Source organism: Trichogramma pretiosum, unplaced genomic scaffold, assembly GCF_000599845.2.
Source record: "Trichogramma pretiosum strain Unisexual culture from Peru unplaced genomic scaffold, Tpre_2.0 scaffold50, whole genome shotgun sequence".
Classification (NCBI taxonomy): domain Eukaryota; kingdom Metazoa; phylum Arthropoda; class Insecta; order Hymenoptera; family Trichogrammatidae; genus Trichogramma; species Trichogramma pretiosum.
The window spans coordinates 148,736-173,756 of NW_019640807.1; the positions used below are offsets into that span (position 1 = coordinate 148,736).

Consider the following 25,021-nt stretch of genomic DNA (forward strand, 5'->3'; position numbering starts at 1 on the left):
TATACTATTTTTAGAACAGGAAAAACACTAACAGCTAATTCACGTTCTGTAATGAATGCAATAAGTAATAAAAAAAATATAAAATCAATTTAATTACTATGTATTATATAATTTACATGTTATTTTAATTTACACTTTACATTTTTACAGTCGAAAATATCTTTGAGTACCATAAGTAATACGAGTATACACAGAGACAATGAAAATGAGTATTAACAATGAAAACTGGATCTCAACTTCATATTTGAACTAATACTAGATTTTTATCGTTAAAAAGTTAAAGATTTTTTGGAAAATGGCACAAAAATCACATGAAATGATAGAATAAATTGGAATATAATATTTAACTAAGAAAAATATATGTATATACACATAAAAAATGTATGCTAATTAAACATTTCAAATGAAAAAAATACAATCAATTTGACAAATAAAATATTTCAGATTCCAGTTAACATCTTGAATACTTGAAACTTCTCAATTAAATAGTTACTGTTACAAATCAACATTTTATCTTCTCCATTTTTAAAATATAAATAAATTACAACAATTCAGTAATAGTATTATCTGTTAAAAAATAATTAAATTTTATCACAATGGTAAAAGATCAATGAGATTTGTTCTCGGTTGAGTCAGAGATTCTGGAAAAAATTCACATAACTTATCATACAATTGCATTCTGTGAGCATGCATAGACTTATCATTAGACTCTAAATCAAATAAATTACTCAAGTCTTGATTATTTTCTAACATTTCCATAGATGATAACTGCTTAAAAATTGTAGTGGCCATTTTTTGAAACTAAAAGACAAGATGAATTTCATAAGGGTATTACGCATCGATAAAGGTTCAATTATAAAATTTAATAATACCTCTTTGGCTTGTTCTGTATCAGTATGATCAATAATTTCAGAAACTTTGCTTTGTAAATATTGCAGAGCATCATAACTGTCATTTACCGTTAATTCTTCAAATTTATGTTTTCTGATAATAAGTTTACATTGTGTGAGAATTTGATCCTGGGAAGGCCTGCAGAGTTTTAATTGCCACAGATCATCAAGTCTCAATTTAGGAAAACTAGCTCGACCTGGATTTCCGCCAAATAAATAATGAATCTAAAAATTAAATATTTTTATTATAGCTTGTAAAATTTTAAAATCATTTGTCCAATTTCAAAAAGATTTTTAAAATTACTTTGTTGATATGATCATAAACAAGTTGGTGAGCAAAACGCGGACAAGGCTCAAATTTTTGCATTTTATTCCAATAAAATTCATCAACATTTTCATTGCGATATATACAAGACCACTTATTATGTTTAATATTGTAGACCCAAAAAGAGTTTTGAACATTTTCGTCTCTTTTATCCTTATCCTTACTTAATCCCTACAAAATAATTGAAAACAGTATATTTTAATAATGGGATTTTTTTTAACATGTAAAATGATTAATTTAAATTGCTTACCGATAAAACATATATTTCACCTCGATCTGGATCAATAGTTGCACGTTGTGTAAAACCTGCTGCAGGAATATGATTGGAATCTCTACATCCTAATTCACTTAATGATATATGTTCAATTTCATTTGTATTAACATCATATGTAAAGAAATCATTTAGATATTCTTTTCCTCTTTGTCCAGCAAAAATATACAGTTTCTTTGAGCCCTGAAAAATTCATATTTAAAGATTTGACATTTTACAATTTTAGAAAAATTCAAAATTTCGATTTCATTTTTTTAACTAAATAACATTTTCTTACAGGATGAAACAGCATGGAATGACCAACTCTTGATCTTATGCTGAGTTCTGTACTTGGAATGCTATGTTGTGAAATATCACTTGCAAGCTTTTTCCAACTTCTACTAGGTACATGATAAGAGTATAAACCAGAGAAAACTGATTCATTTGAATTGGTAGAATTTTCATCTGGGCTATAAAAATTTATTAATAAATATTTTCCATGCAATAAAAAAGGTATAGATAAATTAGAGAATATTAAACCTTGGTACTGGAAGAAGTATTCTTCCTCCAAAAACATAGATTGTTCTTGTTTCAAGATCCATCAACATTTGATGATCAAAAATAAGTTCTGGACCACCTGCAGCTGCTGTATCTTCAGAAATGATAGTCCATTTATTTAATTCAATGTCATAAACATAAAAGTCACTTTTCAAATTTACAGGTATTCTTAATTGTGTATCTAAATATCGTCCTAATGTAAATAGTTGACGCTTTTCAGGATCAAGACACATTTTGTGACATGAACGAGCACTAGGTCCCCCCTAAAAAGTATTTTTATAATTTATATTTATCAGAATTTAATTAGTTTTTTCAAAAAACAAAATTATAACATATGCTATTACCACAGCTGATGTATCTGGACACAGTAAAGTCCATGCACGAGTAGCAATATTGTATGTCCACAAATCTGAAAGATCTTGATTTCCGTTCCAGCCACCAAATAAATATAAAGTTTCTGTTAAAGGATCAAGAACCATTTGATGACCCCCTCTCATCCCTGGTTTGGGGTCAGAGGTTAATATTTTAGACCATGATACTTTATAAGTTTGCGAACTAATATAATCATCTAATAGACCATCTAAAAATAAATTTATAGTAAATCTGTAAATTTAAATTTATCTAAATAAATTTATTTTCGAAGTTATTTTACTTTGGACAGCGTCAATAATAAATTCTTCGGTTTGCTGGTGATCACCATTAACAACTAGTAAATTATACAAATTTGATAATCGAGGATCTTCTAATGTAATGCCAGTCACTCTTTGTATAGTTTCCATTATTTCAGGTTGTTGATATTTACGGAAATGTTTGATGCATAATCTTACAACTTCTTTTTGTTGATGCTATAGTTTGAAATAGAATATGTTGTTTTAGAAAAATAAAAATGAATATTCAGTAACATGTTTGTACTTTACCTGATGAAGCCACTCAATTCTGGATTTGATCAATTTAGGATTGTCCGATCCAGTAAGTCGAATAAACCAAAGAGAGCAGTTCATATTTGGACCCCAAGATTGTATTAAAAGAATTTTCACATACTGAATAGGAAAGAAATTTTCTGTACCTCCAATAGTACACTTTAAGTAAAATGTTTCGGGAGTAGTATCATTTTTTAAACCTCTGTAATTAAAGATTTATTAAAATTTAATTGTTTGAAATACAATTCTAGTATTATCACAATTAAATACCCATCTAATAGCTCTATCATCTTGTCAGGCTCTAAGCCTCCATAAATCTTAAATTTCCTTGCGTTACAAACGTGAGCTTTTTCAAATTTTCCAAAAGTTATTGTTTTGACAATCGATGGTTGTTGCAACTTCAGTATAATATACTGCAAACATAAATATGATAATTTAATTCAAGTAAAAATTAAAAAGATTAACAATGAAAAGCGATTATGTCACCTGCGGAAGATCTTCATTACCAGTAGACCATCGCGAACCTGAATCCGAGGGCTTGTCAATCAGTATATTTCTAGGAGTAGTAAAATAAATATAAAATATTTATAAACAACAAAATATCCCAAAAGTATTTGCAAATTTTTGCAAAGTGACATTTAGGTTATAAAATTATTTAAACTGCGCAGAATAGGTAAACAAGCCCGGTGGTTTGAGCTTAGCATGTACAGGCACTCGACTATACTCATTATAGAAAATGAACTCACTCCGGGAAATACGTTGTCAAATAGCTGGAACACTTGAAAATCCTATAATCTAATATTTTTGCAAAATTACTAAACTCGTGCTCTGCCGCCATCGTGTCATCACTCGAACTGTTGGATGATATAACCTTGGGCAAATTATTGTTTCCTAGTGTTGTTGGATCTTGTGCTGCTAGTAATAGAACGTCAACGGAGGGTTGTTGCAAATTCGCTTCTGAGCTGCTCGAAGCCAATGATAAAGTGTAGTCCGATAAAGTCGATAACGACGATATCGTTGAAGATGACGTATTGGTTCCGGGCGAATCATTATTTTTACTCGATGCACTCAACATGTTCTTGAATCTCATGCAAGTTGACAATTTATATTCACGCGACTCGATCCGCATCAAGCGCGGAAGACGATTTTTTAAGCGAAAACCCGCGAGATAAACTTCTCGCGTTACGTTGCTCTGCGGCCTTGATCAACAACGCGACTTATTTTAACTTCCTTTTACCGCACTTGCACGCAGTGTTAATATTGCAAAAATCATTAATAACTCAGATCTGTTTTATTGTTATTACGTAAGCTGATCAATCTCAATATATTTACAAACAGACCGATAGAACGGCTGCAATAAATGCACGCAGAATATTTTCAACATGTGTTCTTCAATTAGATCTGAAGCAAGTGCAGAAATAATACCGCGCACGCTTGTGCTCAGATCCGTCCGTGGGTCATAACAACAATGCACAAGTTGTATATCTATATCTATATAACTACACCTTCGAACGTTTACTAATTCAGAACCTGTGCAATGTCTTGTATGCATGCGTTGTACAATTGCACATACAATTGGGCAGAAATATTTTCTAAACGTGACGATACCTTGATAGAGAAACTCCGATACCGTGTTTGTACACTTGAGGATAAATAACAAAATTACTTTTAAATTTAAATGATCATCAAAAAATGATGAAAAATTAAATATTGGTTTGGAAAAAGTATTAAATAAACTTAATTTAATGGTAAAACAATATATCAGTTTTATTTATATTGAACTAAGAATCATAAATTCATCCCATTCCTTTTATAATTTTTTACTATTTGTTCATTGGTTCCTTAATGTTTGCATAAAATAGCACTAAATTTAAAGGATAATAAGTACACATACTTAAACTTATCACCAAAATATTTGCACAATCTTATTTTACAAACAATTATTTACAGTCGTCTAAAGTATTCAAATGTATTCATTAGTTGCATGAACCACTTATTATACATACTTTAAATTTGTATTAGCTAATTATTTTTTTTATTGAAACATGCATGTAAATTTCATTTTAAAAAACTGCATGTACAAAAATTCATTTGATTACATATTTGAACAACTTACAGCTAAAGTATTTAATCCAATGAAGAGTATTCAAAGGAATATTCAACAAGTAAAAATCTAATTTAACTGAGTTCAAATCCAGCACCAGATTGAATGGCATATAATAATTTTTCTTTTAACAGTTTTTCATCTGGAAATTCAGGAAGTTTTAAAAGATTCATACAAGTACTAGATGTTGGCAATCTATCAATGCTCCCAGCATGTTGAATACAAAAAGGAGGATCTAGTTCCTGCATAAAAATATCAGATGTAAAAAGTTCTATAAATAATTTTTATCATGCATATAGGCTGTAAAAAAGCCTTACGAACCTTAAATCCTAGAAGAGGAGGTCTACTACAACTTGTGACGAATTTGAGTAACTGACTTTTTTGTTGATCATCAAATTCTTCAACAACTTTCCAAAATATAATGATTGTTGGGTGGTCTGGTGCATATCCACCGGTATAATTTGTATGTTGTTTGAGATCCTTTACATCAACGGGAATTTGAGCGCCGGAAATCAAAACTTGGAGTTCTTTATTGTTAAACATCTGTAGCCAGTCAAGTGGTACAACATTACCAATGCCCTGTTTAAATGCATTACATTGAGCGCGAATCTGCTTATTTAACTTATAATCAGCCATTAAATGAATATATTCTATTCGGTTATGATTAGTCACGGTGATATTGGCTCCACCAGGTTTTAATTCATCAACTCGTCTTTCACCTACATAAAAGTTAATAAAATCATTAAATACAATAAAAAACTATTTAATTTTCATTTGTTCTATAAATAATTACCTAATTCATCTGATAAGATTGTAAAATCTAAACCAAGATCTGTCACATCACCTTTGTAACTTTTTAAATATAATAAATTCCTATACATGATAGGGTCCAGAGATGCAAGATGATGAACATCCACGTCCGATTGTCTTCCAACGATCTTTGACAAGAAAAACTCAGCAAATGGTAACTCTACTAATAAATTTTCGTACAAAGCTTTTCCCAGAATCCTACCTATTAATGAAAGAATATACATGTTATATTATTATAAATTTAAATACATTGGTATAAATTCGAAACAAAATTCGATTAACTCACCAATAAAATAATAATGTTTTGGAAAATTATCAACCAGCATGTGTACTGTGGGATTTGGATAGAGCATATTATCCTTAGTCAGTCTAAAAAAGCCTCGATTAGGATCAAAACTGGTTTTAAGCAATTCTGATAAGAACTCTCTAAATAGTCCTCCTCCATCAACACCTGCTTCTTCAAGACCAACTGCGTTGACTAATTGCACACGCATTTTTAATCTCATTTCAGACTCATTTTCAGGAGACAGTTTATCAAATGCATCCTCGTATAGATAATTTCTTCGAACGGAAATATGAATTGAGGGCCCTTGCATAAAGTGTGATAATTCTCCCTGCTGTTCGCATTTATCTCGATTGATTAGGGATTGGAAAACGATGACACGATCGTTAAATGGCACAACAAATGGAATTTCACGCAAAAGCGTCAAAGTTCGTACTTCCTTTGTCGACAATGGTGGCCCATCTTCAATCTCTTCTCGAGTGAAAGCTCGAAGAGTTTGAAAAGGTACAATATTCCGTAGACGACGACGGCGAAGATTAAAATCTTCGGGCTTGTGAAGAGGAATCATTATATTTGATGCTATCCAATGACCATCTGGGCAAAACTGACGTCGAAGATCACGTGTGTGTAATTGACGTATCAAACTCACTGTTACCTAAAGCCAATTAATTTATTAAAAAAGAATACATTTTACCATTGTGTTTCATATATTACCTTGAATAAATGAGCCCATAAATGAGTATTTTGTGAATTAGCAGACATTGTTGTGGAAGGTCCTAACACAGCATTTTTGTAATCATCTCTGACAGAAAATCTAGCATCTGGAAAAGCCAGTTCCACTAAGCCAAGACATACTCCCTTCAAATGAGAACTGAGAATGGCTAAATCATAAGTGGTAAAAGGCATCGCTTGCTGACTTTTATCAGAATTATTTGACATGAGTGAATCTACACCATTAGGTTCAATAAAGAACTCATTGTCATGTAAAGTAGCTATTAGTAGACTGAAGAGTGAACAAAATACAGCTAAAAGTGGTAAAACTTTTTTAGTATCTTCAGCTGAAAGAGCTATGCCTCTTGATATGATGTGTAGATAAGGAGTTGATCCTCCAAATAAAGAAGTCTGACTTATAGTTAACAAATTGCTCCATAATTGACGAAGGAAATTTGGTTTGAAGGCAAGCATATATAATAATTTGTACTTGTGAATAGCATTTTTGTTTGTTATCAGTAAATTATGACACAGCTGGCAAAGAGGTTGCATAAACGTTGGATCATCACTTTGTTCAACAGCAACAATAATACTTTGCACACGATGTTCTTCATTCAACATTTCAATGCAACTACGAATTGCTTCTGTTTCACTTGTATCTGGTATTTCAGAATCACTATCACTGCCTGAGTCATCTTTATCTTTACAATTTGGTTTTTGATCTTTAGGTGGAGGATTTATGGTTCCACTCAGTGTAGCAAGTACTTGAAGATAGTCCATCAAAATAGATTTTGATTTACCTGGAGCTATAAAAAAAGTTTGAGCTTAGTCAATCATTTAAATGATTCTATTTATTTCCTAAGTATAAACTTACAAAAAGATGAAGGCTCCAAATGAAGAATAGCATAAAATGAACTAATCGATGTATGTACTTCAGCAGCATTAATGCATGATATTAATTTGTGATAAGGAAGTTCTTTAAACTCTTTCAGTGCAGGAATGACAAAATTTGAAATTGTTTCAGTTACTTTAGGTGCAAGTATACTTGCATAAAATTCATGTAAAACTAGAAAACAAAAATCATTAGCATCATTCAGTCTGTTCACAATGCATAAAGGCCGTTGTATCATTTCCAAAAACCATTTTGCCATTGGAGTTGGTGGTACTGGTGAAGGGTCAATATTGGAAGGAACTTTAGCATCTATTAGCTGCTTAACTTGTTGAAAATATTGGTTTTTTACCAAATAAGCAAAAATATCTTTCAAGTAGTTATCAGATTCACATTCCATAATTTTTTCATTTGCATCAAGGGTAGTAAAAATTTCTAAAATTCTTAGTGGCACAGCTATAGATTGAGCCGAATTATCCTGAACAGTTTGAAGACTATACATCATACATATTTTTAGAAGCCATCTACAAATTTACATAATAAAATAGTACATTATATATAATAAAATTTTATCAATCATTAAATTTAACATTACCTTATTCTCCAAAACCACTTGGAAGCCGAATTGGTGCCAGTTTTAATTTCTTTTTGTAGTTTAATAATATTTTGCAAAAGCCATATCAATCTATTGCCATCATATTTATAATCATAAAAAAATATCAATTTCTTTACTAATGGAACTAATTTATCTGAATTAATTGGTTGTGAACTAATAGCTTGTTGTAGTTGGTCAAATTCACATCTTTGATACTTTTTTATTCTTTGACGCACAATGAAGCTGCGAACAAATGCTTGAATTTTAACAGTTGAATTATGTTTTTTTCTTTGCTGTTCACGCTTTATTCTTTCAAGTTGAGCATGTTTTAGTAGAGTGGCTTTTTCATCTCTTCGACTAGCTCCAGCTAAGTTTTGTTGTGGCTTGCGCCTATAGTCTCCTTCAAAGCTAAACATGGTCATTCACTTTGACAGCTAGAAATTTCTGCATTGAAATCACAATGAGTCAACAAGTTTAGATACTAATTCCAAATTCCTTCAAGACCAACTTGATGTCAATATCATATTTTTTACTCTTGTTTTTGAGTCACCCAGATGTATCTTATATAATATTACGAAATTCTCATAAAATAATCAGTAAAAGAAAATATCAAGATAACCTTTCAAATTGTTTAAATACTGCTTTCTTTTTTCATGTATCTAATCAACGATAATTAGATTTCACTTGGATCCCCGCAATGGCTACAGCTGATTGTTCTCATAATAGCGAAACGTCATTACTTTGTTGGAACTTTTTTTTCAACTGATTTTCGTGAGAGCATCCACGAGATAAAAAATGACAGAAGTGTCGTTGCACTCTAAACACATTCTTGATTTCTTATCGTTTGAGAGAGCTACTTGATATTAAAAACTACTCAATACATGCAGAACTAACTCATGCAAAACTCATGCATAAACTTAGCACTGTTTTAATTCTTTCAAGCTCTTATAACTTGTTATTGTGTTTTAAATTGTAGTCGTATTTACAATAAGTTATTCAAAGTTACTGAAGACTTTCTGGTAATTATATGCGTAGTATTTTTACGCATGAACACGTATCGCACACGTAATTTCGTGCATATGCTAAAAGTGATGTTCCAAATAAGATTATTTAATACTTAATAATACTTATAATTCGAAGTCAGTCGAATGGTCATTTAAAAAGTTTAAAAACTTCAAGGTTATAGGTACACTGAAGGAATATCTTACATCTGCAATGCTGGATATAGTTATACATATAATTGTAATTGCAATGTTGCCAGATATTTAACCGAAGTCATGCAGGATTATTAATACTTGTAGATATTATTTTTCTATAAATGCACAATTTGATATAGTAATTCAAATAATTTACAGAATGTGCAACAAATTTTTGAACTGGATTTTTAATTAAATAATATAAAGAGATGTATATTTTACATAAAAAAAATTATTAGCTTTGTTAAAAAATTTACTAAAATAATTTAATTAATGTAATTGACTTTTCCGTCGTTAGTTATAATAAAAAATAAATTTTCAATTATTTTAACCGATTTAATTTTTAAGCACATAATAAATAGCGAACTTTTATCTCAATTTTCAAGAATTCGCAGATGAATTTAAAAATTGCTTAATTAAATTTTTTTGTCATAAATTAAAGTCTGGATTATATGCAAAAGCATACATTGAATATTTTAGGGGTAGTTACAAACGATCAATTTCCGAAATATATTATATATCCAATAAATACTGTAGTAACAGATTTGTCTGACTGACCGTTCATATATAAATTACTACTCAACAAAATTATTGCAAAAAAAATTTTATCGAAATTTTTTCAATTTTCAAATATTTCTATTTTGGTCTGTTTTCATCGTATTGGGACGAGTTTTTTTTACATTCTTAGAAATTTTGCCTTCTTTAAATCCATATATATTATGAATAGGTCTTAGTCAATGTGGAGTTACCAGTAGTATTGGAGCACAGCACTCAAAATGACTGGAAAAAATTGATTGTTTAAACGTGTCCGTGGACTACAGTAATTATTTTATCAAAATCTATCAAACACCATCGCAAAGTAATCTTTTCAACGAATAATTTGAAAAAAATTAGAGCTCTCTAAGATTATTTTTGCTCCCTTGTACCATTTGTTTGCACAAAATGCCCAAAAATCTAGTCGATTTCAGTTTAACGAGGGATTTTATGGTACTTCAAATGGTACCTTCAAAACTGTAGTACACGGACACGTTTAAACAATCAATTTTTTTCATTAACTTTTAGTGTTGCGTTCAAATGCTACTAGGGTAACTCTATGTTGACTTAAACTCATACACAATATATAATATGGATTCAAAGAGGGCAAATTTTTTCAAGAAATCAAAAAAAATTTCGTCCCGGTACGATATAAATAGTCTAAGATAAGAGCACTTGAAAATTTACAAAATTCGATAAAATTTTTTGTTGCGATACTTTTATTGATATAAACCGATTTACAGTTTTCTCAAATATATAATTACATACATAATTGCATATTTCAAATGACATATTTTGCATACTTTCAAAAAAATGTTGTGCATAATCACCTGCATATTTTGGCTTTTTTTTATGTAATCCGGGTTCTAGTCATAATATTAATATTTTACTATTTACACTGAAACAGCTTTTTGTTCAGGTATTTACCCGCGCATTTTAATGGCTTTACGGAAATCTTTACATGGAACTGAAGCGGATACATTCGCATTTTTCATTTTCTGAATTTAATAATGATTAAACTAAAAGTTCTTGATAACATTTCAATGGTCGACAATTCTGATTTTGAGGATCGCTCGAATTGAAATTATTATTATTATAATAATTCAATTTTAAATTATTTCCTATATGAGTGAATTTGTTTATAAGTGATTGAAATTTGACGATTTTGAAACAAATAATATTTTCGCATAAATGTGAACAGTTGATAGTTGAATATTCGATTATGAGTAATACATCTTCTTCAAGTAAAGAAAAATATGCCTTACTATGATGAAAATCTCGAGACATCTCTATAATCCAAAAAAGACGCATGGAATCCTATCAATCATTGTTAAAAATTCTACTAGCACGAATGAAAATATTGAGTGAAACCTTAAGAGCGCAAAGAAGATGAAAAAAGTCTATAATTTTCACGAAGGAATATAATAGACGTAATCGGTTCGAGAGCAAAATTCACAAGCTAAAGACAAAAAATCATGGTAAATCGACGTTTGCGGAGCTGTCCTTGCGATCGAGACTTTTCCCTTTTGTCAGTTGCAATTATGTGCAAAGGCATGAGCAGCGCAACTTGCTTCTATGAGATCTAGCAAAAAGATAAGTCCACGGACAATGGAAGTGCACAATTATTTTATAAATTATATCATAAAGCCTGTGCTTGAATATAAATGTCGAGGATACACTTTGCTGTGTGTGTGTGTGTATGTGTGAATAACATGTAAAAAAAAGCAATGCATTTGCACGGTGCAAGAACGAGTCGGGGGCCTTATTCAACAGACTCCATGTAGTATAATAAAAAATAAGGCAGAATGCCAAGAGTGTATACATGGCAAACAACTGGAGCTGTAAAGTGACATAACGAACGGTTCCTCGCTAGGTATAAATTTCTTTCGTGCTGATAATGAACATCAGTCCGCCACAGGAAGCAAACACGTGAACAACAACATGAAACTTTTCGTCTCGAGTAAGTTAAATATATATACATCTTGTGCTAAAATATTTTTGTATATACATGAGATAAATCGGTTTATTTGATAGGTGAGTCGGTATTTACATTATTAACGTCTAAGAAATTCTTATTTTTATTTATCTTCTTATTTTTCCAACAAATAAATAGGGTGTACTTTAACGTTCACTTTTTTTATTATACATGATTAATACAACTTTTATTGACCATTTTAGGTATTTTTCTTTGTTTTTTATCTGTCGCTCATGGCGATGTTATGTCCGACTTCAAAACCCATGAAATAGTACCTGATGTTTTGAAGGAAGCACCGGCCCAATTACTGTCGGTGAGTCATGAATAAACTAATTCGAGCATTACCTCATTACTTCTTATTGTTGATTTCCTGTAAAAAAAAAAATTGTCATGTAACAAAATGCTTCGCTGAATTCCATCTCAAATTGGCACAAAGAAAACTGATTAGTTTCATAGCAAAAAATGTATACATATGCATTAACTTCTTGATAGGTTAATTACAAAGGTATTGAAGTCAAAGTGGGAGATGAACTAACACCCACTCAAGTGAAAGATACTCCAACTTTAAAGTGGAATGCGGAAGAATCGAGTTTTTATACAATTAGCATGATCGGTAAATTATTGCGTGATCTTAAACTAGCCATGTACTGGAATAGTTGTACATTGTTTTTGCTTTTACGCAGATCCAGATGCACCAAGCCGGCGAAATGCGACTCTTCGTGAATTTTTGCACTGGATCGTGGTGAACGTACCCGGCTCCGGCCTCGACAAAGGCGATACTCTGGCCGCTTACATAGGCGCCGGAGCTCCCAAAGGTACTGGCCTTCATCGCTACGTCCAGTTGATTTACAAGCAGCCGGGCAAAATCGATGTTTCCGGTATACCGAAAATCCCTAACAATTCCCGAAATGGACGTCCAAATTTTTCCATTCAGAAATTTGCCGAGCTTCATAATCTGGGCAATCCTATCGCCGGTAACATGTTCCAAGCTCAATTCGACGATTACGTACCGATTCTGAGCCAGCAATTAAGCTCAGGTGGAATGTAAATGAAAATATTCTCTCTTTTCTTTTGAACCAAAACATAATATGCATTTGATAAATCATAATTTTTATGGACAGAAACATGTACGGACAAAGAGTTTTTAATAAAATTTTGAAATATGTTTTATTTATTATGACTTTTTATTATTCGATTCTAGCAAAAGAATATAGAGTTAAAATAAATTGACTATTAAGTGTTCGCGGAAAAAAATTGATTAGATCAAGTATTTAACAATGTTCATGTACCAGAGACTTTTTAAGTAGCAGTCGTAAAGGTTTTCCATATTATATCTACCGATAATTAGAGTAACATTCCCGCTCTTAAAAATTATATGATCTCAACATGGAAACATTTTGTTGAGAAACTCTGAAAAATTCTGGTTAATATTTCCTCAATATACATCGTACCACTTCAGATCTTCTAATTTAACATATATTTTTAAATAAGCAAAGCTTGATGATACTTTATCTGAAACATTTAAATTCTTATAGGTCACTGAGGAAACCCACGAACCGAATTTTTCTTTCATTCGGATTTAGATTTAGCAATTTCGAAAAGAGACAACCCCCTTTGGGTGACGAGTCACGCTTATAGTAGAGAGAGCGCTGTGTTTTAAAAAGCGGCGATGATAACGTCTGATAATGTTAGGTAACAGAAGAGTAATACCATACATCTGATACATCCTTTAACACAGTTATTGACTGTCACTTGACATTTACGCCGCCGCCTTTTCTCAGCGCTGCAGTCGTAAACTTTTATGTATTTTCTACAATGAAGGCAAGAAGCTACCCATTCGCGCGGTCCGCACGGAACACTGTGCATCGCGCGTCGACTTTCCGGAATATTATTCCGCTCTCCACGCGTCGGCCATTGTTGCCCGAAGCTCTGAAGTAAGCTGGTATAGTTAGTCTGCATATTGAACGTGCACGCACGCCCATAACTGACTGACTAAGTGTTCCGGGTCCGGTCAGTAGTGCGTACGCTCTGGATCAACTCCATTCGTCTAGACTTTACACGTCGACTTTACTACAGGGAGTAAATCGATGATCGTCTTATTCATTGCCACAGCAGCAGTAGCAGTTTAGCAAGGTTATTCAAAAGTCAAAAGTGGAAAGGAGATAGAGAGTGAGAGAGAGAGCGCGCGCGCCAGACCGAGATACAGGTAGTGCGTGCTGCTAGTTCAATGCGCATAGCTTTTTCTGCGTTAACCGACAGAAGAGGCACGACGTATAACGAGAGTGGTCCACGAATTCGCCCCTGAAGTTAGCGAAAACCAGCTCCAGCAAGTGAAAGAGTTGCGTTGATGATTGGGCTTGGTAGAGACGAAGGAAGACATAAGATAACGGTGAAGATACGCAACAACATGAAGCGAAGCTCGAGTCGGGACTCGCCGCCTCCACGTTCCAAGAGAGGCCGGTCCTCGTTAGGACGGTGAGTGTGTTCTTCAGTTAACAAAAGCGCCAAAGAGCCGAGTATTGTTCAGTGCTGTTTCTTCGTTTATGTTGTTCTAAGTTTATGATAAAAAAGTGTTACGATAACGCGCGAGTCGCAGTATTGATTAGAATGATGAAAAATCCAGTGAACGCAATGAACATCCGACGAATTCACGATCGCGCGCATTATCTATGTAGTATTACGGAAAGTAGTTGAATCGAACGTGCGTGTGACTTTGTCTCTTTTTTACTCCGTCTCTCTGATTGTCGATAATTCGCCAAGTCAGACGCGTTCTTCTCTCACTTTCATTTCTTCGTTTGTGGATGATAACTTATGCGAGTAATTAACATTGCGGCGTGATTGTAAGCTAATAGATTGCGCGAAAAAATCTCGATGAATTTTGTGGCCGGTGTGTGAGTGAGTGTGCGCGTTAGTTTGTGCCAATTGCCATTCAGTGCTTCTTTATACACACGACGACGACCATTTTGGATCTCGAAGCTACCTCTCCTTCGTTTTCCCTACTTTCGTGCACGACACTATAAGTGAATGTATACGCGTCGTTTTACACACACACATACACACACACTCAAACACACTTACACGTACACGCTGTATTCTGATGCCTCGAGAGTCCAAACTGCTAATACGGAATCGTGGCGCGGGCTATATTAGGCGTAGCAATGTATTGGAGCGTGTGTATATGTATAGTTCATATATACAATGAGCCCGTTATATGTTCGCCCGAGCCAACGCTGAATTTTTGAGAAGTTTGAATCATCATCACTGATTGTGCCTAAAAAAATTCGTTTACCGATTGATCATTCTTGTGTTAATTGTTATGGTTTTTAGTGTGAGAGAAGCAAGAAAATTACGTTCAAGTGCTAGGTGCAATATTATCTGCTGATTTCTAATAAAAATTTTAATAGTCGTGATGTAAGTTTCCTCATGATTATAGTGTTGAAATCCATGTTCTTGTGATGCTAAGATAGAGAGTGCTTAAATATTTCAATTGAAAGTTCTTTGATGTGTCTACAAAATATTCTGGGTTTAGTGCTGTTTGTGAAGAGAGCAAGTAGTTGATTTTTGATAGTGTAATATGAAAAGATAACGTACTACCAGTTTACCATCTTTTTATTACATTAAAGTTTCAGTTTAGTGTTTGTAAATGGTGTGTTGAACGCCTTGTTAGTTTTGTGTTTGTTCAGGCTGAGATTTAACTTTCAAAAAAGTACGTATATACTGCTAGTACATCTCTATGGTAAACAAGTTGTACAGAACAATATTATTAGTACATGAATATTTATGTATGTATGTGCATGTAGAAGTATGCTTTCATACACATACATATCTTTATATTTATGGGTTTAACTAACTCACTATGCTGCTGTATGCAGTTTCAGAATTACAATAGCACATTTCCATCATTATATAATATGAATTTCTATTACAAACATCTATTCACTTCTCATTCAATTTTTTTAACTTTTTTATCCACTTTTAAATTTTTATCGTTCAAATTATACAATATTTATTTTTATAAAAATATTTGGGTTTCATATTATTATTAATATTAGCTTCATCTTTCAAGACCCTTATCAGCTATAAAATTTATATTTTTCAATATTTATTTTTTAATATTTAGATCATTCATTCTATCTTTGTATTATTTATTCAAAAATTTTGCTATAAAAACACTCATTGCACCAAATTTATTTAGTTACTTTTGCAAAAAATTAACTGATGAAATTTTTTTACTTCCACACTAACTAAGTTAATTATTTTAATTAATACTAATTCCATATCAATTATCGTTGAAGTAAAAAATTAAATACAGTATGAAAATTTAAATGGTCCATTTCATGATAAAAATATTCTTAATAATAGATCCATACCATCATTTATAGCTAAAAAAATTTATATTAGAACTCGATGTGATTCCATCAGTCCAATGATGAATGATTTTCATAAACAGTACCTATAGGCATTTAATTGGCACTTGAAAACCATTCACTCATAAATTCAAGTTTATAATCTTTATCTATTAATTGAGAAAGAACAATAAAGTAATAAAATATTTTTCTTTAGGTACGATGACTCAAGTGACGAACGTGTCACCCCAGAACGTGTACGTCGTCGTAGTCGTGGTGCAAGAAGTCCATCACCACCTCCAAGATCTCGGTACATTGAATCCAGCTCTCATCGTGAAGAATATCCTCCAAGGCCACCCCGTGAAGTTCCAGCCGAACGTCCAAGTTATTACAAAGTTTTATGCATCTCAGGTATACATCCTAAAGCAAGTGATGAAGCAATCAAGGAAACTATTTATCGAGAGTATAAAAAATTTGGTGAATTTTCTATCCGTATTTCGCACAACTTGGATGAGCCTATTGCTTATGTCTGCTTCCGCAACCACGAGGATGCTCGCGATGCCAAGTATGCTAAACCCCGCATACCCATTTATGACAAGCTTTGCCCCGTGGAATCGGTGTACGAGCGGCCAGAGACGGCAGCTTATCGCCGACCTCGGTCTATTTCTCCGCCCGAGTACGATAGATATGCCTACTCAAGATCCCCAGGACCGACTGATCGACATAGACCAGTTGAACGCTATGATCGAGGAGTTTACGGACCTCCTGTTGCGTTGCCTCCTCGTGACCTGCGCAGAGAAGCGATTCCACCACCGCATCATGAGTTTGTTCGACCACCTTTGCACCATGGACCACCCCACGTACATCCAGGTCCACCCCACGGACACTACGGACCTCCCAGGCACATGATGGTCAGACATCCTGCTCATGGTTTTGAGCGTGTTGAAAACAAGAAAGACAAATTCCCAAATTATCTGCACCATGTTCAACCAGAGGATGATCCTCTGGCTACTCGAACTTTATTTGCCGGTAATTTGGAAATTAACATCACCGAAGACGAACTGCGCCGTATTTTTGGCAAGTACGGAATAGTGGATGATATAGATATCAAAAGACCACCACCAGGTACAGGTAATGCTTACGCCTTCGTGCGTTTTCAAACTCTGGATATGGCTCACCGTTGTAAAGTTGAACTTTCTGGGCAGTACATTGGGAAGTTTCAATGTAAGATTGGCTACGGAAAAGCCACTCCAACCACTCGTATTTGGGTAGGTGGTCTAGGTCCCTGGACTTCAATTGCTCAATTAGAACGTGAATTTGATCGTTTCGGAGCTATCAAAAAGATCGATTACATTAAAGGTGATACGACTGCTTATATTCTTTACGATTCAATCGATGCAGCTCAAGCTGCTGTAAAGGAAATGCGAGGCTTTCCTCTTGGTGGTCCAGAACGCCGCTTGCGCGTCGACTTTGCTGATGTGACTCCTAGTGCTGGATTTAGGCCTAGACCATACCCTGAAGAAACCGCAGAGTTCAGACCTCGTGGTGAATATGATCCAGGTTATGATCCTTACGGTGGTGAAACTGATGCCACTTATGGAGCAAGAAGTTTTAGAGGACGCGGTGCTTACCATGAAGGAAGAGGAGGACGCAGGGGTGCTTACCGGGGTGGTTATCCCGATGGTGGTTATCCAAGGGAAGATCCCTACAGACCAGAAGCCGATTACGATGGTCCGCGAAGAAGGTCATTGTCTCGTGAACCAGGTGTAGATAGATCACACTCTCGTTCCCCAAGAAGACGACCAGCTGATAGCGACTCGGACTCTGAAAATACGCGGGGTGGAATGTTGAACAGTTCGCGTACTCTTAGTGACGTTGCCCGTAAATCGGTTGCGAATTGGCAGGGTGCTCTGATTCTAAAGAACAGTTTATTCCCAGCCAAATTCCATTTAACAAGCGGTGACACTGAAATTATTGATGCCCTTATGAAAGACGAAGATGGAAAACATATGCTCAGAATTACACAGCGTCTTAGGCTTGATCCGCCCAAACTAGAGGATGTGTCAAAGCGTATGCAATCGGCGAGCTCCCACGCAATATTTTTAGGACTTTCTGGATCAAGCACTAGTGTTACAAATGACGATGCAAATGTACAAACCAGGCCGCTTCGCAATCTTGTATCTTATCTCAAACAAAAAGAGGCAGCTGGTGTTATTTCTTTACTAAATAAGGATACAGAAAGTACTGGGGTTTTATATGCTTTTCCTCCTTGTGCATTTTCTACTGAACTACTAAAACGCACATGTCCAAATCTTAGTGAAGAGGGGCTCAAAGAAGATCTTCATCTTGTTATTGTCGTTGTGAAAGGTGGTAGCGCTTAAATGTCTACATAATTTTTTTAATATAGTTTGATGATCATGAAAGATGGAAACTCTAACAAAGGTACTATTTACTGAATAAGCAAATATTTCAAAGATTGAACATTTTGCAAAGCTGTATCATCTCATACAGTACTTATCATAAGTAATGACAGATAAAGATAAAAAATCAAGTATAGCTTTTGTTTATATTAAAGTCCAAATAATATGTTGTAAAAAAGCTACAGATACCAAACTCAACTTGGTAATTACGTAACTATTGAACATGTAAATAGAATGATTATATGATTATAACATTTATCAATTAATTTTAAAAATTAGCTGTAACTACTATATATAAAAAAAATATGAAAACTTAACAAATTTGATAAAAATATTTTTTATTATTTATTGGGATAAAAAAATTATCCAATCACTATACCTATGTTAGTTTAATGCAAAGATTACTAATAAACAAAAACTGGTATAATTTTTAATAGATAACCTGTAATTTACAATGCCTTAAGCTCTGAAATAAACAATTTAATTTTGATGACTTTCTAAAAATATGGTTTGATTCAAAATTTTTTTTAAAATTTTTTTTCACCTGATCATGATTTTAAAAATATATATGAAATGAGTCAGATAAAATATATAAAAAGGAAAATAATTGTAGATATGACAGTTCATTGCTGACATGGTGCTAGTGCACCATATTACCTGCAGACTTATATTTCACAGAATTTAATGTAGATATTGTTATATCCATAGCATCATTAAGCTTCCATAAATAGGAAATGTATCTTGAATGATAATTCAAAAAAGTAAAATGTAGCAAAAATCTTATAACATTCATAATTCGCTGTTATATTAAGATAAATAATTATTAGGAGAATATAATAATTTTTAAATACTTCATTTTTTCAGAAGTTAATTTAAAAAATCATTTCACTGATATAAATTAATTAAAGGTTTTGTAAAATTTGTATTTCAAATAATTTCAATGTAGAAAAAAGTTGTTTGATTTTCTTGTATATGAAGTATCTTAAATTTTATCAAGGCATACTTTACATTGTAATCATGTCCTTTACTAAAAAAAAAATACTAATTAAACAAAATTTAAGATTATTTATGCTACAGTTAATGTCAATTGAAAAATATAAAAATTTAGTTATAAAATGTAAAACGTACTTTTAATTTAAATTCTGCAGATGTAGCCGTAAGATTAATTCTTTACATTATTCATCAAGTTAGCAAAAACTCTTCAAACTATGGCTATAATAATAAAAAATGCTAAAATGGTTTTATGATCTAAGTAAGCCTATGGAAGGAAATTTATGCCATTAAAATTTTGATTTTATTTTACAGGATATAAGTAAGTTAATGTAATTACAGATTTAGTGTAATTGTTATTCACAGGAAAAGTGCTATGTGACATTATTCATAAAAGTTTCACTTAAATATGTTTCACTTTGGAATCAAAAATATTGTGTCAAGTGATGTAAGTGTTTGTGTTTTTGCTTCTGAATATGAAGGTCAAAAGTACCAAAAAATTTTCACTTGTTTATTATTCTTAATTACTTTAAAAAAATTGTGGAAACTTTTAATCCCTGCATATTCCGATGCAAACCAAGGTGGAGTGCTAATCAGTGTACTTGTGGTGATTAGAAGAAAATAGATTTCATTTTGCATTGAAATAAAATTGTGCATTACTTTATTATTTAAAACCACCAAATATTTACTCCTTTAGATATATATTTCTGTGTTTTGAAAAAAAAGTTGAATGTTATATGAACTTTCCAGATGATGTTTACAGTTTTTAAAAATTTCAAAACTTTTTAATTCAGTTATATGTGACTGAAGGTGCTAATGTGAAACTCTGTCAAGCTATATCAATTTGTATAATTTCTTAGTGTGATGTGCAATGATATTTTTTCATAAAATTTGTTTCTTTGAATTGCATAACTGAAAAACTTAAAATTTTTGTGGTTTTTAATTTTTATCAGTGCATTTTTCTTTCGAAGCTCATAATTTACAGTACTTGACATTTAAAAAAAAATTTATTTGACAAATCAACTAATAATGAAGTTGAGCCCAAATATATATGACTATTAAAGAAAATGAAATTTGAGAATCAAGAAGCACATGTGTATTTAGTGCTAATGGCCACATAACATAATAAATAATTACAAAGATATCTCTTGAATCTAATTGGTGAGTATAAAACAGAAAAATTTTGTGGATGCAGTTTTTTCTGTTTCAGAAAAATTACTGTAATTATACTTATATTCCCATGTATACCTGTATAAATTAACACTCAAAATATTCTAAAAGTCCAATTTTTTAATAAATTATGTGAATTTCAAAAAATATGCATTTAATGTATTTATTTCTTTCAAAAACTTGATCCTCTCCTTCATAATATTTTTTGAAATAACTATTTATAAAGCATTTTTAAATAAAAGTGAAGAAGTTATTTTTCAACACCAGATCATTACTATATATAATCAATGGACTTTTTTTGTCAATGAGCATAACTCTTACTGTTGGTTTCTGAGTATATTTTTCTTTAAAATCAATTGCATTAGAATAAATCAAGTATTCAATTTTTTAACCCAAAACTTCAGAAAATATTGTTTGTGTACATACTATCTGTGTGGTAATTGTGTTCGATGGAACGCCATACTTTCCTATGCTTATACATGTTCCACCACTCTGTTGGACTAGATAGATTTAACGTTACTGTACATGAGGTTGTAATACAGGACAAAACTACTAGTAATTGGTCATTAGCTAATTTTTGGACAGTATTAGTTGAATATATTTTTAACCATTATATTTTGGGAAAAATGTTGAATATTTTAAATTGTTCTGAAAATTAATTTTGAATAAGTCCAGTAACTAGATGGAAGTTGAAAGGAAAACATTTAGATGACTGGTGTGGCTTGACATTAATTCTTTACCCAATACATTTCTGTTCCAATATTTAAGCTCTAAAAATAGCTACTATGATTGAAAATGCAAGTATCTACTTGAACTTTTCAAGTGAAAGTTCATAATCTTTTGTACTGTAAGGTATATTTTCAATGCAGTCATGGTAAATAGCTGTGAAGAGCAACAAAAAGTAAAAAAATTTTCCATGAATCTCCTATTTCCAAAAATTAGATATTTTACTCTACATGATCACTTTTATACTGTATCAACCAGTTTACTTTTTTAAGGAGATATAGAAGCCCGCCAAAATATCAAAATTTCAATCCAGTTTTCTGAAACTTCTCCTGAATAATTCTCGAAAAGGCTCTATGGCAACTTTCATTTTGATGTTCTTAAGGTCGCCATAGAGTCTTTTGGCAAAATATACTGTAGAAATTTCAAAAAACTAGATTGAAATTTTGATATTTTGGCTAGCTTCTATATCTCCTTAAGTAAAATATGTTCAACATAGCTACTTTGTAAAGTCAACAGTAAAGGAACTCATCTTGTGTAAAAAGATAAAATATTAATTGAAAGGTTTTTTCAGGCCTTGAAAAGTCTGTTCTTATAAAAAATAATCTATTAAATTATCAAAAGGGTTCATATATAATGATTATTCAACAAAATAAGGAAAAATCAAGGTCTAATAATGAGACATATGTGCTTTACATTTAATTTTCTTGAAACAAAAATTATAAGTTGAAATAATATTCAAGGCTTATTTTTATTATTTTTGGAACCCTACAAATTAATTATAGAAATTAATTTTGTATATAGCTGAAGAACACTAGGGTTACATAAAAAACCGTAAGTAGTTACTATGTTTTTATGTCGATTGAAAAAAAATGTTTGTATCTTGGTCTATATATGACAGTAACCGGCCATGTCTGGATAATATATATGCATAGCATGAGTGGGGCTGAGCACTAGCAGACGACTGCACAGAGGTTAAAAGAAGATGCATTTGCGGGAAGCATTCTAAAAAGCTGCTGTAATTTATAAAATTTACTTTATAGTAAAAGATTAACTGAAAATTGTGGTTGACAAAGTAAGCATAGTACAAGTACCTGTTAAATTAGACTGCATTATGAAATAGTTAAGATCATCAAAGGGTCATAAAAAGCAATTAAATTGTAATTAAGCTAACCTCATCATTTTATTTTTTTAAAAGTGACTTTGAATAAACTATTTGAATTTCAATGAAAATAACGATTAAATTTTCTGCTTCTAATAAAAATTTATTATTTAATAGATGAATGTTGGAAGAAGAATATTCAATGCCATTCGATTATCTAATCGTACGTACAGTAAGCTGCCGCCAGAATTAGTTGTTTTTATGGATGATAGCATGGTGGTAAGCTGGCATCCAGAGCAACCATTTCCTTATGAATGTTCGAAACCATTGCCACCAATGATTCCAAAACCTACATCTGTTTTGAAAATTGGAGAAGCCGAAATTAAATCAGTGTTTCATAAAACCAATCCAAAAATGACACCACATGAACTTGCAAAACTTACATATACCACCAAACACAGATGGTATCCCAGAGCTCGGTCCAAGAAAGCTAAAACTACGTTGCCTGATAGACCATATTTGTAAGATATTTGTAAATACCAAAGTTTTTAATGAATCATTTTTATTTAATATTAAAATTTCATTTTTTGTTCTTTTCTTTTAACATTTAATATCAAATAATGATATATCATGATCTATCAAATGTTTTTGAGAAAAATTATATTCTTAAGTCTGTTCATGTAAAATCTTGTATTTACAAATACAATTAAAAGCTTTGTCACTCATAAAAAAGACTTAATTAATATATTCACAAGTAAATATTTCAAATTTGGCATAATTATTCAGCAAATACATTAAGTAATTATATTATAAGGTACTAGATGATTAAAATTTTACTTTTTAAAGAGGATATAGTGAAGTTATCATTTTATTGGACCTTATTATGGGATGTACTAAATCCAGCTACTCTAAATCGAATGGTTTTCTTAACTAATAGACATAAAAATTTCAATATAATTTACAAAGTAACAATCATAAAAATTATTAAAATGAAAGTTAAGGCAATATGGTTGAATGAATTTAACTTGGTTTTTGAAATACTCTTATATACTTTCAATCTTCTTACATCACCTCGCAAGTATGCTACTATGTGATCATTATTTCAATCATCAGGGGTGTTACGAGACCTTTTTGTAAGAAAAATTAATGAAGCTTCTATGAGAACTTTTATGAGACTCACAAGCAACAATTGATTTGACCATGCTGATCAACCAATGTTTCCTGTAAGTCAAATGATATATTTGGCATTATATTTTGGCCCCAAGAAAATTTCTCAAATTGTATATTGAAGACTCTATCTTGAATAAAACGGAGATGTAATACCGAACTTCTCATTTGAAGATTTTAAAGGTAAAATAAAGTAAAATTCTAGTTTGCAACTTTTTAAAATCGATTTTTTTGATACATTTTTTAATTGCTAATACTTTCAAGAATAAAATTTCGTGTAGAAATTAAAAATTTGTACTTGACGTTTTGGTTGCTGGTTGGCATTTTAATTCGAAAAAACCTGGATCGATACTTCTGTAATTTTTACCGCTTGTTATACTGTAACATGTTAAGAATTTCGCACTTAAATAAATTTAAAAAAAAATGTTTAGCTAACTTCACTGGGGGTAATATTTACGCAATTTGGGCTCAGTAGCATCAACAGTTTCCTCGGAACATAATAAAGAACAAAAGCGAAGGACGAGTTTTTTTAAGAACTCGAGTGAAGCAGAATTATTGAATATTTCAACTTACAAAAACAGCTGTATCTCAGTAAAATTACGGAATTTTTTTATCCTTAAAAAAGCATTGAAAAAGTTATTGAAAAACCTATCCAATTATTGAATACTCCATGAAATTCATAGGAGCTTCATATTTCGGGAAATCGAAAACATTAATATTAATAAAAGGATGTTTTGAAGATCTTAGATTTTTTGAGCCAGTCTAATGCTATGTAAGAGGCACTTGAAAAATTTCTCAACTGGTGCATAGTATACTTTGTACGTTGATACTTATTGAGATGTGATGATTAACGTGTAAAAAAAATTAGAAAAAGGGAATAATAATTTCCTCCTCCTCTGAAAAAAATTTTGAAAAAAAAATTTTTCTCCGCAATTACGCAATTGCGGGGGTTGGCTATTTCGCACAAGTATCAATGCAAACTGACATGTGTCCAAACCTATCGCTTCAGTTAGGTAATGTATTATTCCTTTAAGTTTACAATTGCTGGAATTAAAATTTTTTC

The 25,021-nt window shown here is 31.9% G+C and overlaps 5 protein-coding genes across 6 annotated transcripts; 3 read left to right on the forward strand and 2 right to left on the reverse strand.

The window, feature by feature from the left end:
* Nucleotides 1-84: 84 nt before the first annotated feature.
* On the reverse strand, nucleotides 85-4,555 carry LOC106655208 (muskelin). The gene is made up of 12 exons (XM_014375475.2): nucleotides 3,690-4,555; nucleotides 3,430-3,499; nucleotides 3,214-3,356; nucleotides 2,941-3,145; nucleotides 2,676-2,868; nucleotides 2,368-2,603; nucleotides 2,006-2,286; nucleotides 1,764-1,935; nucleotides 1,466-1,669; nucleotides 1,195-1,386; nucleotides 873-1,115; nucleotides 85-801 (listed from the first exon to the last, which is right to left on the reverse strand). The coding sequence occupies exons 1-12, from the start codon at nucleotides 4,070-4,072 to the stop codon at nucleotides 592-594; spliced, it is 2,532 nt and encodes an 843-aa protein (XP_014230961.1). The 5' UTR covers nucleotides 4,073-4,555; the 3' UTR covers nucleotides 85-591.
* A 483-nt stretch (nucleotides 4,556-5,038) lies between these two features.
* Nucleotides 5,039-9,544, reverse strand: LOC106655059 (ubiquitin-protein ligase E3C). The gene is made up of 7 exons (XM_014375250.1): nucleotides 8,336-9,544; nucleotides 7,726-8,264; nucleotides 6,855-7,657; nucleotides 6,144-6,795; nucleotides 5,841-6,059; nucleotides 5,369-5,766; nucleotides 5,039-5,289 (listed from the first exon to the last, which is right to left on the reverse strand). The coding sequence occupies exons 1-7, from the start codon at nucleotides 8,755-8,757 to the stop codon at nucleotides 5,122-5,124; spliced, it is 3,201 nt and encodes a 1,066-aa protein (XP_014230736.1). The 5' UTR covers nucleotides 8,758-9,544; the 3' UTR covers nucleotides 5,039-5,121.
* Nucleotides 9,545-11,932: 2,388 nt separating this feature from the next.
* LOC106655131 (protein D3-like) lies at nucleotides 11,933-13,210 on the forward strand. Its single transcript, XM_014375353.1, has 4 exons — nucleotides 11,933-12,025; nucleotides 12,244-12,353; nucleotides 12,533-12,653; nucleotides 12,724-13,210. Exons 1-4 carry the CDS (start codon nucleotides 12,007-12,009, stop codon nucleotides 13,086-13,088), a joined length of 615 nt encoding a protein of 204 aa, XP_014230839.1. The 5' UTR covers nucleotides 11,933-12,006; the 3' UTR covers nucleotides 13,089-13,210.
* Nucleotides 13,211-13,968: 758 nt separating this feature from the next.
* LOC106655253 (putative RNA-binding protein 15B) lies at nucleotides 13,969-19,312 on the forward strand. Its single transcript, XM_014375559.2, has 2 exons — nucleotides 13,969-14,515; nucleotides 16,604-19,312. Exons 1-2 carry the CDS (start codon nucleotides 14,388-14,390, stop codon nucleotides 18,765-18,767), a joined length of 2,292 nt encoding a protein of 763 aa, XP_014231045.1. The 5' UTR covers nucleotides 13,969-14,387; the 3' UTR covers nucleotides 18,768-19,312.
* A 2,964-nt stretch (nucleotides 19,313-22,276) lies between these two features.
* On the forward strand, nucleotides 22,277-23,641 carry LOC106655140 (39S ribosomal protein L42, mitochondrial). 2 transcript variants are annotated; one of them, XM_014375360.2, is made up of 2 exons: nucleotides 22,277-22,764; nucleotides 22,969-23,641. In XM_014375360.2, the coding sequence occupies exon 2, from the start codon at nucleotides 22,969-22,971 to the stop codon at nucleotides 23,314-23,316; it is 348 nt and encodes a 115-aa protein (XP_014230846.1). In that variant the 5' UTR covers nucleotides 22,277-22,764; the 3' UTR covers nucleotides 23,317-23,641. The 2 variants fall into 2 exon arrangements, with proteins under 2 accessions (XP_014230846.1, XP_014230848.1); XM_014375362.2 differs by having other exon boundaries at nucleotides 22,759-22,849.
* The last annotated feature ends 1,380 nt before the right edge of the window (nucleotides 23,642-25,021 follow it).